General features: G+C 37.1%; 1 protein-coding gene across 1 annotated transcript in view; it reads right to left on the reverse strand.

Moving 5' to 3' along the window:
• Positions 1–636: 636 nt before the first annotated feature.
• The window catches only part of mdlc (RING finger protein mdlc), a 29,455-nt gene continuing 13,739 nt past the window's right edge, over positions 637–16,352 (reverse strand). Inside the window, exons 3-7 of the mRNA XM_083142692.1 lie at positions 15,751–15,957; positions 10,921–11,025; positions 5,881–5,992; positions 3,923–4,112; positions 637–1,122 (exon numbers count right to left, since the gene is read on the reverse strand). Coding sequence (XP_082998818.1) covers positions 933–1,122; positions 3,923–4,112; positions 5,881–5,992; positions 10,921–11,025; positions 15,751–15,957 — 804 coding nt within the window. The 3' untranslated portion in view covers positions 637–932. The remainder of the gene's footprint in view (positions 1,123–3,922; positions 4,113–5,880; positions 5,993–10,920; positions 11,026–15,750; positions 15,958–16,352) is intronic.

Genomic DNA, 16,352 nt, shown 5'->3' on the forward strand with positions numbered 1-16,352 from the left:
GTGAAAGACCAAAATGTCGGAATTGCTAAATAAAATCTAAAATTGATACTTTCCGATACCAATATCAATACATAGATATCGATATTGGCTCAACCCTTTTTTTTTACCCTTGGCTAACATTGGTTCTGTATGTGATATGGAAGGGTGCAATCTATTCTCTGTACTGTTTTATTTGTTATTGTCACATTCATCTAGGCTATGCAGGGAACCTCGATTTTTTGTTTTTCAGGGGAACAAGCTGAAAAAACTTAAAATGCAGGAAAATGTAAAATCGAGGAAAATTTTATAACATTTTGCTATGTTGGGATCATCAAGATTGAATGTATAATGCGGAAAAAATGTAAAATCGGGCTTCCACTGTATTTCACATTGGGATTAAAGAGTATATGAAATTTATTTCTGGAAAAAGCATTAAAAACTTGTTTAAAGTTTGGTGCTTGATGCACATATGAGTTTTCATCCACCACTTTTAACTGAAGTTCACATTAAGCTTCATGCTTTCTTTATGCTGAAAAAAACAACTAAAGTTAATTTTGTTCCTTGAATTAGTAATATTTTATTACAATTTCTATGAATGATAATTTTTCAGTTGGATAAACAAGAGTATATGTTTGTAATAAATATTGGAGTCATCTATGCCTTAGGTAAAAGAAGTCTATATTCATTTGTAAAAAAAATGAAATGCTACATACAATCATAAAATAAAATAGCTATTTACAATTTACATACAAACAAAACCTTTAACTACATATATATATATATATATATACACACACACACACACAGAGGAAAATCTGTTTACACGTGAAACTATGAACAACAATGCTTGCCAATGTGGCAGCAACCACATCTTGTCTTTTGATTGCCAATGCACTGACTTCAAGCACCGTCACTTCATTTGCTTCAGAAAACAAAGAGCGCGCTGGGCTTCTTCAGTCAGAGTCTGATTTGCTGTCCTCGTTATCGGCCGCATGCGAATACACAGATTCTGCTCCTTTGAGTTTACTAATGAGTTCCTTGGCAGGGTTGAACACTCCGTTTGTTTGTTGGTTGCACACGTAACACCTCGTGGACTTCTTGTATTGCTCCAGGGCACATTTTTCACAGAAGTAATGTTTGCACCTGAAATACAAAACCAAAAAGGAGTATATTATGGTTGAGCCGATATCAGCACAATTTTTTATCGACACCAACTGATTCTTTTCTGTACTGATTGATTTGCTTTATTTTACTTCCCTTTTTATGCCACTTTTGGCTAATTTGCGAAGATGGGGATGAGTGATGATATGATGAAATTGATGAATGGACACTCACAAACATCCATGCCCAGGCCAAGATTCGAACGTGGGACCCCTGGCGTCATAGTGCGATGTGCTAACCTCTCCGCCATGGGGGCCGAGAATTCTTTTCTGAGTTTGCTAAAATGGCAGCAACATTTTTGCAGTCTACATATCTGAGAATTTATGCAAAATGCATAATTTTTATTGTGAATACTGATTTTGTGAATAAATAATTATCTTCTGTGAAATTGTGAATACTACAAAGCAAAACTTGGGAGATTGGTATTATATAGTTCCAATAAAAACGATATTTTAAAATTATTAATATTCTGAAAACTTCAAAATTCTTTCAATTTCCAATTATTGGTATTGGTAGGAATCGGTATGTGAGTTGGCATTGGTATCAAGTTAAAGCTAATACACTTGTGCACGCTCACCACACAGAGAGATAAATATGTGCATATATGTACCAGCAAAACAGTCAGGTGTTCTGGGTTCGATTCCTGGTATGAGCTACTTAAAACGAAGTTGTGGGGCAGTATTGCCAGAAAACAGTGGTAATGGAACCCAATGTGCTGACCAGATGTCACCCAATGAAAAGCAACTTGACATACCTTGGTCCTCGAAGAGTTGTTACACCTAAGTTTCATTTTTATTATACTGATTTTTGTGATCATTGAAAAAAAAGCTCTGGATGGATTGAACCTGGGTCTTTGGCATCCCATGCCAGTGCTCTCTTCCAATGCATTGGTATGAGCTACAAAGTCAAGAAAGATCAAGGGTGTGGGAATTGTGGGGAGGGCAGAGGCTGACTTGGTAGTTCAGTGATAGACTACTGGCATGGGATGCTGAACATCTGCCACAAATTTAATAACTTTTTCAGGGAGTTAAAAACAGGGCTCCCATGTATTTTGACTTAAAGTAAAATTCCAGACTATTTTGTGGTGCTGTAACATGCTAAATCATAAAGTTTTAAGTATTAAATGGCTCTTCTTAACAAGAGAATGACGTTTATTCAACACTGTTCAAAATAAATGAACAAAAATAAAGTATATATTTTTTTAAATATGGAATATTACCCATCATGACTGGATGATTGAATTAGGCTATGGTACACTAGTACATCTCTTTTCTGTCACTTTTGGCTAATCGTGACAATGGGGGATGAATGGTGAAATGATGAAATGGACGAAGGAACAATTATAAACCCACATGGATAACACAACAAAATTCCAACAGAGTTGTCTTTTGTCATGCTGGCTTAGTGGTTAACACACTGTTGCACGTTAAACCTTCCGAATTTTACCCCTTCTGCAACCTGTCATTGCGATTGTGGTTCCCCGCTCTGGGCCACTAAGATACTACCATCATGCTATCCTTACTCTACATATTCTTAACCTCCCTTCTTTGCAGGAAAAGGTAATGAACTCGGTGGCTCAGGGGTACAATTATCCTGGCTGCAGCTACAGGTGCTAGAGCCCTGTTAGTGTGCAAAATATAGTCCAGGATGTACTATGTGGAAGTCAGGTTGACATTCGGGTGTTTTACACCCTACGAAGATGGTTCAAGAAAAAAACCTGAATTTATTTTCACTCCTTTTCCAGATCAGTGGGAACCCTGTATAATATACAAGGTTATCCATTTGGGTATGGATAAAATAAAACATTAATAGAAATGTAAATGTGATACTAGGAAAATTTTCGTGTTGGTGTTTTCGTGCGTGAAACATGAGAGTTTTGCTGTAATGTGTTGGCAACAATGATGTGGTGTGCAGCGAGTTGCAATAAAGTGTATGGACCATTTTTCTTTTCTGAGAACACAATACGTCATATTCCTTACTTAGACATGTTGCAGTTATTTCTACTGCCCCAACTCCAACAAGACAACAACTTGAAAATAGTGTTTCAATTAGATGGCGCACCCCCTCGCTGGGCACAAGTGGTTCGTGATTTTCTTGACCAAAATTTCAATCGTCGTTGGTGTGGTCGTGGTGGACCAATTGCTTGGCCTCCCAACTCCCCAGATTTAACCCCTCCAGACTTCTTCGTCTGGTGGTTTCGTTAAAGACACTGTCTATTCACAGAAACCCACAGACATTGATGATTTGAAACTCAGAAATCACACAGGCATTGGACAGAATCACCCCAGAGATGTTACACAAGACGTGGAATGAATTGAATCACCGTTGTGAGTTGTGCAGAGTTCGCAATGAAGGCCATGTAGAAAACTGAAAACAGTACCAAACTGTTAGTAGCGTATAAAAATAAAAACTCCCACCTTTCAGTCTTTGTATACAATATTTTATGTATACAATATTTTAGGTAATTACATTTGACCAAAACAATTTCACATCCATTTTATTTTATTCATACCCAAACGAATCACCCAGTATATCCTTTGCATCCAACACGCTATTTCCTGTGGCTAATTCAATATAAATAAATTATATTATGCAATAACACACATAATACAGATTCAGGGGGAAAAAAAACTAGTATCTCTCTACCAGGAATGGTGACATATATAAATTGCACTCCAAAATTATCATCCAAAAATTAAGATGGGGAGCAAATACACAAAACTGAAGATCACAGGATTTCCATAACATATCATCACTAAATGATTACAATATACAAACTTACTTGGTGATAATTGGGTCCTTGAATGAATTCCTGCATAGGAAGCACTTAAATGGTAAGTCGTCATTGTCAGAGTCTACTTCATATTGATGAGGATCGTCATCATCTTCTCCGTACCGTCCCTCTTGCATCTCTCGTTCCAACTGCCAACCAAACTTGTAGTCGGAGCGGTCATGAAGAAACTTGCAGCTATCTGAAGTATAGAAAAACTTTGCATCAAATAGGTACTGAATCACTCACAAGAAATATATGATCAAATTTATTGATAATGTATGTACGAGTTAATAAATTCTGATATTAATACTGCGGGCACAGATGTATATGACAAATTCACCCACAGTCAAGTTACAAGTTCATTAGCTGGCAAAACTATGTGATACAGTGGAAACCAATGTCATTACATATTTCATTGATTTAGTTTATTTAATGTCGCATTTCTGCTACTTTTGGCTAATCAGCGTCGTTGGCCTGCAACATTGCAGTTCCCGGGATGTACTACATGGAAGTGAGGTTGACCTTTGGGTACCTTGCCGAAAGTTCACCCCTTACATCTCTTATGTTACTGGATTTTACATTTTCCCCATTATACAACCATTCTTCATGGTCCCCGCACAACAATAATGTTGCAGAATTTTCCATGATTTCACATTTTCCTGCATTTTAAGTTTTTTTCAATTTGGTCCCCTGGAAAACATAAAATCTTTATTCGACTGTACATTAGAAATGGTCCACTGTGAAATTTAAGCAACAAATTTTCTACAAGTCTGAGATAAAATAATTTGACTCTCTTATTTATTTAATGAATATAACTAGGCAATGCAACAGGACATCACATACCTTACAAAACAAAGCTACACGAATTATATTAGTGTCACTTTGTTGTCACTTGTGGCTAATTGTGATGATCAGTGATGGGATAAAACATCCCCCCACTAGCCATTTCCACTTCAAGCACTGGGTGAGATTGAAAGTCGACCACTTAACATGCTCAAAAACTAAGCCAGCCCAAAATAATGTAATTAGTATACCCAATTTCCATTTTCTTCCATTTTGCCTAATGTGAATTTCATAAGGGAAATTTTAGGATGTTTTCTCTATTGCTGTATGATTCATGTAACCAAAACCTCAGGGAACGACACAGGTAACTTCCTGAGAAAGTAGCAGCATTATACAATAGATTATAAATCTCTCTCTCTCTTTGGGGAAAAATACATTATATCTCTATCAATATGCCAATACTGTCTAAATCAGGATTAGATAATTTGTTTTGCCTCTACAGGGTGTCTACTAAAAAAGAACAAATCCAAAATTCTTGACTTTTTGAAGATTTTTTTTCATGACTTTTCCTTGACGTTTTTTCTTTTCTTTACCTTTACTTAACTGACCCATACTTAGGTAAAGTTGGAAATTAGTAATTAAGAAAATAAATATATATTTAATGAGAAATCCTATCCAAAGGCAAATTAAGATGAAAACTGAAGCTGTATTTAACAAATGAATTAGACTTCCTTTATCTATTCATGTTCCCCGGACTGCATTTGGCAGACTAGCAAGGCTCTGGCATCGACAGCCAGTATAATCTTATGTGGGGCACGTGTTGTCGTCCCTGTATGTTTGTGATTGTCCCTTCATCCATCTTATCTTACCACCATTCCTCATCATCTTCGCGATTGGCAAAATGGGCTAAAAATTGAATTTAAAAAGATCAATCAATTAGTCATTATGATAGAAAAACTTCTTGGCCACAAGTATAACTTCTTGCCTTCTTGACCTACTTCATTTCTTTACTTTTTCTTGACTGGCAGACATACTGCTCTAAGAAAAATCATAGATGCATTGACAATGACAACTGGTGAATTAACAATATTTCAGATTTGATTCTGCACAACACAGTTGAGGCACAATGTGCTAGTGACAAGGGCAGAACTCTAGAAAAGAACCACGTGAGGATAATCTCTTACCTCCAAATCCACAGAAACCTGTTTCCTTGTAGTCCTTGCAAATGTCAGGCTGATAGTCCCACCTGACTGTTGCTCTCAAATTAGACGGAGCTCTTATGGGTCCCATTCTCACCTAGAAAAAATTAAGCTAAACATAAACAAAAGCTTGATGGACAACTATTTGATTTTTGCACAAACTGTGGCTTAACCAGGAAACGAACTTGTGTCATTGGCATTCACTGAGTGAGCATAGTTCCATGTGATTGTGTTGTGATTAAACAAACAAACCAAACAACTGATAAAGCACAACATATCCTCTGTGTGTCATAAGCCAATTTCAACTACAGAGCATTCCGTGACATTTGCTACGAGACTCGGCAGCAAGCAGCCCGGCGTCAGCGATTGACTTTCCCGGTGAACGGTTCCGCGACAGTCGCATGCTACAGTCTGTTTTTTTTTCGCTCTACCTGCCTTTGCTCTCTTTCCCTTTCTGTTGACGTTGCAGACTGATGCCAGCATAATCCTCCCTCGAAAGTTGTGTTGTGTCGTGTCCGTGTGTTGAAGATTGCGGCTTAATATGGCACCACAAAAGTTTACATTACAACAAAGGATTTATCTTGTCGAGTGTTACTTCGGAAAAAGGAATTGTGGAGAAGTGTAACGACGCTTTGCAATGAAATTCCCTGGTGTTCCCGTTCCACATAGGACCACTATATTAAACCTCATAAACAAGTTTAGAGTAACAGGGTCAGTTCTGAATAAAAGTGGAAAGACAAATGGGGAAATCTAAAAAATAAAGTATACAAAGGCAATCCGCACACCATCCGTGAGTTAAAAGACAATATTGTTCGAGAAATCGGGAGAATTACAGTAGACGAACTTGCACGTGTAAATGCCAATTTTCTTCAGAGATGCCAGGAATGTGTTGCAGCAGAGGGACATCATTTTCAACACCTTCTGTAGTCAAGGTTAGTACACAATATGAAACCTGTAATTTTAATAGCCGACTCTAGCTGACTGTCGCGGACCCCGTTCAACGGGAAAGACAAGCGCTGACGCCGGGTCATTTGCCGCCGAGTCTCGTAGCCAATGTCACAGAATGCTCTGTAGTTGTTATTTAATTTTAATTTTCTGAAATACTGCCAGTACTAGACGATAAGAGCCACATGTTTATGGTGAATAAAATATAATGATTTCAGTACAAAAATTGGGCATATTTTGTGATCAAAAGCGATATATAAAAATGGCATTTTGGTGTTAAAATTGTAAATATAACCCTAAATTTCATTTTAAAACTATACTTACTACACAAAATAAACTTTTCTCTTCTAATAGCACATTTATGTAGTTGTCTCGGTATTAAGTTTATTCCTGTGTAAAGGAAATATTTGATTCTGAAATATTTGCAGCAGAATAATCATTTTTCAGTGATTTGCATAACTCACAGGATGATTTAGACTTCAGAAAGTGTCATGGTAGTAATAAAACTTGTAAGTTTTGTGTTTAAGAGTATATTTAGCACTTTGCATCATTCCGTGACAAAACAAGGTAGGAAAATGCACCTCACACCTTTCAAAATCATGAAAAATGAACATTGCAGTCTGGTATTTCACATTTCGTATTTCTGTCAAAAACAAAATATGCATGCCTCTAGAGATGATACAGAAGACTGTTCATGTAAATTAAAATCAATCCCCTTTTTATTGGATTGGATTGATTTGTTGTTTTAAGTCCACTCTATGCACAGTAAGGCTAATCGGGACTGGACCTACAGTTTAAAGTGGGATCCGAATCACTATGTGCCTCCACCAGGAATCGAACCAGGGACCCCTTGATTACAAGGCGACGACGCTACAACTGCGCTATCAGGGAGGCCAATCACCTTTTTATTCACTCACTATTGTTGATCATGTTGAAATAAACACTACAGTACGCACATGAGATGCACTGACAGTATAAAACACATGGCTACTGGACGATTCTTCTATCTGCCTTGTCTGACTGTATTTTAATGCACATAATATACTTCAGATATTTTTCATACAGGATCATACCCATGTCACATCTTTAAAGTAAGCATGGCTTTACACATGGTGGTGTCTCCCTGCAAGTCAACATTTTTTCTTGTATGTTTCAACATTTTTAACCCTCTGTCATCCGCATCCTCATAGCAGCACAAATGTCCCGTGTGCGGCACTCAGTGCCATCTCATCAAAACCAACGTTATTTACGTGAATTATTGATGCAAATCAAGGTTGAATTACACTAGCACTTTGGAAATCAGGGGAAATATACATGAATGCAAATATGTCCATTTCGGACATTTTTATTAGCTATTAGAAGAAAAGTAAACAAAAATGAAAAGAGTCTTATACAGTTACAAGCTTAAACTCTTTAAGCAAATGCACCAAAATATTATTCGAAAAGTTATTAAAACTTTTACATATAATGAAGGCACTAAAAAGTGAACTCACCATTCACAAAAATATCAACGTATTTTACAAAAATTTTCAACGTATTTTTCAAAAAATTTCAACATATTTTTCAAAAAGAATTGAAATCATACAACTTATATGGGCTTAGAAAGGAACTATTTGTTCCAAAATTTTCTGTCAAAATATCTCTGACTCGCAGAAAAACCAAACGAATGTAGAAAAAACACCTCGAAGAAACACACAAAATATTTTTTAAATGTTCAAATCTCAATTTGTTTCTCGTACTCTTACAAGGTATATGTAAGAAAAGACATACTGACTCAAATATAAGGAACCGAATGTTGTCACTTTTCAATATCGTTATTTTGACAACTCTGACATTTCATATGGGTACTGCAACGGTTTCTGCATACAAATAATTTGCATTCCGAACAGCATACAGTTGTATTATTCTTCTTATTTCTGCCAAATTCATGGCTTGCCTGCTGTGATTTAAGGTAGGAAACGTCCCCTGCGTGGTACTGAGTGCCGCCAAAGGCAGACTGGTCAATTGAGGGGCGTGTAATCAACTGAAAGAACGAGAGAAAAAAGGTGCCAACGACTCTACGTTTTCGGGGAAATAGTGAAGATAAGTTACCTGGTGCTTTCCCGACTATTATTGCGCTGGTAAGGAAAATAATTCAAAATTTTAAAAAAGATAGCACCTGTGCGGGTTACGGAGGGTTAATATTGACAGGCTTTCAAGGTGGTTGTCAGGGAGCGTAGCCCCGTTCCAGTTTGTAATCCAAACTCTTGGTGGTTGGGCAGGTGTGAAACTGAAGAAACACTCATCTTATGTCAAATACATGTTTAATAACCGATTACATAAACATTCCCTAGCACAAGGATGTGAAGGGATAATTATGCAGTAGCACAACAACGTCTTTCAGCCATGATGCTGCTCACTCGAAGACAGTGTTGCCAACACCTTTTTGGCAATTATAAGTTCACAAAAAATGTCTTGGCCGCCATATTGGATCCAAAGACATGGCCGGTGGAGCCAACAGTGGGCATATAGGATAATCAGGACTGGACATAGAGTGAGATTCTAACCAATATCTGCCTTCACTAATAATCCAACCTGGGATCCCTTAAATCACAAGGCAACTACATTACCACTACACTATAAAATATCAGTGAGGAAATGTCCTACTGCAGGGGTTCCCAAACTTCTTTGATTCATGGCACCCTTAGCATATTAAGATTTTTCTGCAGCACCCTTAGTGTTTCAAGATTTTTTCCACGGCACCCAAATCAGAATGTACATCTATCTAACACTTGCAATGCTCAGTTAGTGTGGTTAGGTGGCTTGTCTCAAGTTTTCAGTGAAAATATTATAACATTTCACGGGGCCTCTGTAAACCATCCACAGCACCACTTTGAGAACCACTGTCCTACTGTATGAATATAAGAAACATGTACATTTAGAAAGAGGGTGAGATGTTGGTTGATTGATTGACTGAAATTAAAATTATGGGTGCATCAACTATTTTGCACCCGTCACATTATACAGGGCCCAGTCCCTTATCACAACTAAGATCAACATCTCTCTCCGAGGATTAAAATCTTCTCAACTAAAAGCTGAGACTGGAAAGGGGCACTCAGCACATATAAGAACGAAACACAAGACAACACACAGCCCTACAAAGGATTTTACTAGCCGTAGGTCCAGATGCCAGGGTCTCACTGGCCAGCAACATTGCAGTTATCGGGGTGCACTAAGTGAAAAGTGAGACGGGTTGAAAAAAGTGACATAGATACTAAGTGCAAAGTTCACAGAGAAAAGCAAATAACAATAAGAAATAACATTTAGCACTTCATGGAAAACTGTTGCATTGTGAATGAAGGATAGGGGTAGAAAAACAGGGCACCCGGTTGCCATGGTGCCTCAAAATTTTAAATCAGTTATAACTTACATATATATTTTTTAATATTTCGAGTTCAGTTATGGAAATCTACATTATCTTTTTTTTATAACAAGAACAGTATGTGTCTTTAATGTTTTGTGTGTTTTCTGTATCACGTGTGTAATGACATCAGAATAATAAACATGCTATTATAAATTTAGCAGTGTTGCTAGTTGAATTTTAAAATCTGCAGCGATGTAGTAGAGAGTAATCCTATTATCGTTAGGAATAATATTTTTAATTAAAGATGTTACGATTTAGAGTCAGCCATATATCGGAATGTATTGCATAGTTATTCATGCCATTACCAGTTGAGCCTTTTAGGAATGCTGCTCTGGTGGAAGAATTGAATACTTTTAATCCAATCTTGTATTAACTACAGTGGAATCCCAATTTTACATTTCCCGCATTCTACATTCAATCTTGATGGTCCCAACATAGCAAAATGATATAAAATTTTCCTAAATTTTAAGTTTTTTTCAGCGCAGTCCTCTGAGAAACATAAAATCGAGTTTCCACTGTAATAAATTCAATCTTAAAAACCCATATATTAATAATAATAATAATAAAAAAGAAAGCTGGCTCCTGAGAAAAATCTGAATTATTTCTAGTTTCTTCTACCCCTGTTCACGACTGCAGCAGTTGATAAATATAAGATTTGCATGAAAACAATTACTTACACCTCCGCTAGACGCATTCCCTTGAGCAGTGTCTCGCTTCTCATAATACTGAGCATAGTTATTCATCCCTCTGTAAACCTTATCATCCTCTTTGCCTTTTAGCTCCTGAAAAGTAAGGATATATCTTTAATATCATACAAGAAAAAAATACAAATAAGTAAACACATCTTTTTCTTGTATGTACGCATTGCTTGCATGATAGAATTATTTTCCTGTAGTTTACGGTTATTACAAGCATAAGGAAGCCTCGTTCATTGCAGAAGAACACTGGAATAAATTAAATAATGAAAATGGTAACATAGATCCAGTGTGGAGTTTTCTTTTTCACAAATGGAGTAAGCCACCATCTTTAAAATTTAATGTAACAGAAAACATCAAGAGACTTTGTGAAAACAATGATGAATTTGAATTACCTGATGATATTTGGGATTCATAATTTAAAAAATTCTAAAATAAAAATAAAATAGACTGCTTTTTTCACAGTTAAGTTGCTATATTACAACAATGTAACATTGACAACATCCATTATATAACGGATTCTTTTTGTTTAAAAATTACTAACCATTGTTATAACTGTATCTTTAGTCAAAATGAAAATAAATGTCTGATGAAAGGAGCGTGTGTTCTCCTGAAACGTCACAAAGAAAAAACTGTTTTCTTATGCTTGTAATAACCGTAAACTACAGGAAAATAGTAAACACATCACATGACCAAGAGCCTGCCTAAGCATTTATCTGCATATTTTTCACACACAATGATATATATGTTTTTTAATTGATGTATTAAGTCCATTTTATGCACAGATTGGCTAATTGGGACTGGACCTATAGCATAAAGTGGGATCACTGTGCAATTTGCCCCTACCGGGTATTGAACCCAGGACCCCCACACAGTGAGATGCAACAGATGTAATAATATCAATTTTTGTTCTGATTTCATAAAATTACTGGAATGGACAATCAGAGAAAAGATGTAAACTGGTTTCTGTCTATCATTGTGGATATTAAAAGTAAATGTACATTAATAGTTTTAGGAATGAGTACTTTGAACATGTAGCAAAGTCATAGCAGTTATTTCTTGCATGTAACAAAGGAAATATGTTTGTACTTCCAAATCACATGCAAAGATACTTACTAGCATGTAAAATGTAAACACTACTTTCATCACAGTGTGAATCCTACTTCTGTTATTTATGCAATTCAAATTTACTTTTAGAAGTAATCAAAGCATAAGAAAAAAATGTTCTTAAATGCATTTCCCGAGATAAAGAATCTATCATAACCAAAATGAACAATAGACGAGGGTAAAAAATACATGGACACAACTACAGTACTATTCATGCAAGTGTGGCACGTAACATGCATCATTCCTTCAGCTTACTGCATGAATTTTCAAAAATTTGAATGTGTTAGTGCCCAACAAATGACAAAATGACATGCATTGCTGTTTTCATGACATTGCAAGTTGTATGATACCCTACCCTATTTGGGATGACCTTTGAAGTGATGTGACGTATGTTCAGTTTGTACCCAGCTTCAATGAAATTTACTGCAATAGCCTTTTGAAGAGACTTAGAAATGTAGGTACTGTATGAATGAACATTCACAGATAATGACAAGATCCATGATGGACATTTCCTTTTTGTTCACCTGAAACCTAAATCTATGCTCCCTTCCTTAGCCAATAGGAGATGAGCTCACTGTAAACTTTTTAAAAACTTAGGTAGCAATCTAGAACGGTATCTTAACTTTTGTGTGTATATTTGCACGCAACCCTCCCCCCAACACACCCATAGTCTATGCATTCATATAATCTGGTTTTGTGCAGCAACTAAATAGTTTCTTTTCTAAGGCAAAACTCACTGCAGTTATACAGATTAATTGGAAGGGGCATGGGGGTGAAAGAGTATTTGTAGATTATTCTTGGCAAATTTACAATTTTGTATCAAAAGTCAAGAGGATTGTTATATTAAAGTGTAACATATTTTTTTAAAGGAACTTGTGAAAGTAGTTTGTCAGGGAAAGTGTTGAAAATGCACAAAAACATATTTTCCCGAGCATGGGCAAATTGACTTATAAATTTGTACTTTGTTTGTAGTGAATAGTCTGTGCCAAATGTCCTAAAAAAAAAAAATGTCTGTCGATGTTATGTGCCTCATGTTGTGGTAGGTTGTGTTGGACACTGTAATAAAGTCTTAATTAACACTTACCAGTTGTTGTTACTGCGCAAAGCAGATAACTAGAATACTGATATCAGCAAAAGTTTCATATCATTCCATCACCAATACAGGGTTATTCAAAATGATGTTGAGAACTCGGAATGCTTATTGCAATAAAATGCAAATGAAATAATACACATTAGAAAATTTACTTACAAGGACAATTACAAGTTCTCAATGTGTGCCCCACTGGTAACCCTACACATGGAAAGGAGATAGTCAAATTCAGCTCATACTTTCTCCAGCATCTGCTGATCGACTTGCATGATGACTTCAGATATGAGTCCTCTAAGTCCTCTGAGGTAGCAGGAAGGAGTGGTAAAACGCTAAATCTTTCACATCCAAGGGCCATAGTTATAAATAAGCTTTAACTAATTACTTTTCAGTTATGTCAAGTTATTTTTGAATAACCCTGTAAAACTGTTGTTTATTCCTGAGGAAATATATTTTCAGCCGTTGGTATAGAGACAGATAAAATGGGTGATGGAAATCCACGTGGTAAGCCAATAAAAACAAGGTGGCAAGTGCGACCCTTAAAGAACTGTCGTACCAAAATAGGATAAATGGATGATTCTAGGATTAGGGGACAATTTAAAGTTGCAGCTCTGTAACAGTAGTTACCAACTTGTGGAGTAATTCTAAAAAAAATCCCATATTCTAGGAATACAAGCCTTTGTCTTACAACAATTATAACGAAAAAATGTTAAAAAATTAGAGACAAAAAAAATATATCCATGCAATTCATCATTAGCATCCATGACAATGCATGATGCATTTAAGATTAAGTGCAAATCTTTCCCAAATGTTAGTTTTTATTTTTGAAGTACAAGGTAACCAAAAAGGTTCTTGCCATTTTTGACGTCCCATTAATCATGAGCTCACAGAGAGGAAACGAAATGACGCACGTGCCTGCCAAGCGATCGGAAGTTAGTCTGACCATCGACTGTCAGTAATCACACACAGCAGTCATAGCTCGTCCAGTGTCAAAGAGAAATGGAGGTATCGAAGCAGCTTGTTCAGGCATTTGGGGAGAATGCCGTGAACGAACGCACTGCCAGGCATTGGTTCCAGAAATTCCATTCGGGAGATGTGAGCCTTTCAGATGAACCTCGCAGTGGACGACCACATGTGTTGGATGACTAGGCCCTGAAAGCAGCCATCGATGAGGACAGTGGTCTAACGTGTGATGAACTTGCAGAAAGGTTCCATGTTTCCGCTGAAACAGTCAGACTGCACCTGCATGGGATAGGGAAGTCATACAAGTTAAGCAAGTGGGTACCCCACACATTGTCGGCAGCCAACAAGGAACAACGAGTGACAGCCTGTTTGTCCTTGCTCACTCGGCACCTGAACACACCCATATTTGATCGCTTGCTCACTGGTGACGAAAAGGGGGTCCTCTATGACACTCCCAAGCATACCAGACATTGGTTGTCGCCACGTGACCCTGTTCCTCACACCCCAAGACCACCTCTGCATCCACGAAAGGTTAAGCTCTCTGTATGGTGGAATTGTCGGCAAGTGGTGCATTACGAGCTCCTTCCACCTGACCTCTACTCTCAGCAGTTGCAAAGGGTGCACCGTGCACTGCAGCAGAAGGAGCCGGCATTGGTGAATCGCAAGGGTGTGCTGTTCCTGCACGACAATGCCAAGTCACATGTGGCAAAGAGGATCCGGGAGAGCCTTCAGCAACATGGCTGGGAGACACTGTGCCATCCACCATATTCACCAGACCTTGCACCAACAGATTACCATCTGTTTCATTCCCTCGACAACCACCTCCGTGGGAGATCCTTCGCAAATGAGGGAGACCTGCGGAACGCACTCACAGACTTCTTCGCATCCAAGCCCGCCGAGTTTTATCACCAGGGTATTGTGCAGCTGCAGGAATGTTGGCAAAAGGTGTTGGATGCTGGTGGAGATTATTTCGAAACCTTAAGGTATGTACCGTCCACTGTATTGCTCTTTGTTTATCACTGCTCTAGAATGGCAAGAACTTTTTTGTTTACCGTAAAAACATATACACATATATTTTTTGGTATAAGTACGATAATTCATAACACCATGAAAAGGAAAATCAATAAACAATACAACAGATACAATGGGGATGCTAACAAACGTCTCTTTCTATATCCTATGTTATCAACACAGCCAAATTTTAATTTAAGTTTTGGAAGGCAGGGAAATTATTTTTTTTACAGTAATAGTACATGTATGAACACTATTTCATGGACTACGTACCACTGAGTAGATTAGTAATAAAATTAGAATTTACTTGTTGAATGATTTGAAATTAAAAGATCAAAGCTGGAGATAATTGAACCTAACATTACAAAGAGAAGAATCAAAGAATAATGATTAGCATGGAGCATGAAATTTTCAATAATTAAATAAGAAGTTATTAGTGAAAATTCAGGTCCGTTGCCTATATAGCATCAATATATTACACACCTAGCAAGAAAAAGTTTCATAACTTTTTGATCTTAATTTTTTTTTTTTTTTTAAGTCAAAAGTGTCCCCTAATTGTAGAACCACTCAAATCTCTACCCATCTTGCACAGTTCTGCATAAATGCTTGCCCTTAATCATGCATATAAAATGAAATTCTCTTACCTTATTAATCTTCTGTGCCTGCTCGAAAATCGCTTGAGCATCCCGGTCAGTCTGTGTTTCCGTTTCCAGGTATGCTGTTGCACCCATGTCAGAAGGACCTTCCCTTGCACCTGTTCTTTTGGAACGGTACGAGACAACAACGCTATCATCCTCATCGCCACCGCTACTCCCGGCATCTTCCACTATCTTCTTCTTTGACGAGTTGGTCTTTGCAAAACAATTGTAGCTTGTTACAAAACAAAAGGACGATTAAGTCAAAACACACGTACACTTTCACAACATCAAACTGGATCTGCCCTACATCTTGTTCAGCTTTGAAAGTGTGCACTGAACTACTATCAAGCTTATTTATGAAGTGTAAAGGAAAACACTTCATAATGTGTAACTTGTTCCTTTGTCTCTTCTCACTGGTCAATTATTATATTGACATATTTGGTAAATTATTATATTGACATATTTGGTAATGTTGAAATTTCAGCAAAAATTCAGGCTCAAACAGGGCTTGAACCTTGGTGTCTGTCGTACCGTGCAATTGGTCTACCAACTGAGTCAGCTCTGGTTGCACCCGATTGTTCACTGTCGCTGTTTTACCTGTGAAGGTG

Source organism: Lepisma saccharinum, chromosome 21, assembly GCF_977018435.1.
Source record: "Lepisma saccharinum chromosome 21, izLepSacc3.1, whole genome shotgun sequence".
Lineage (NCBI taxonomy): Eukaryota > Metazoa > Arthropoda > Insecta > Zygentoma > Lepismatidae > Lepisma > Lepisma saccharinum.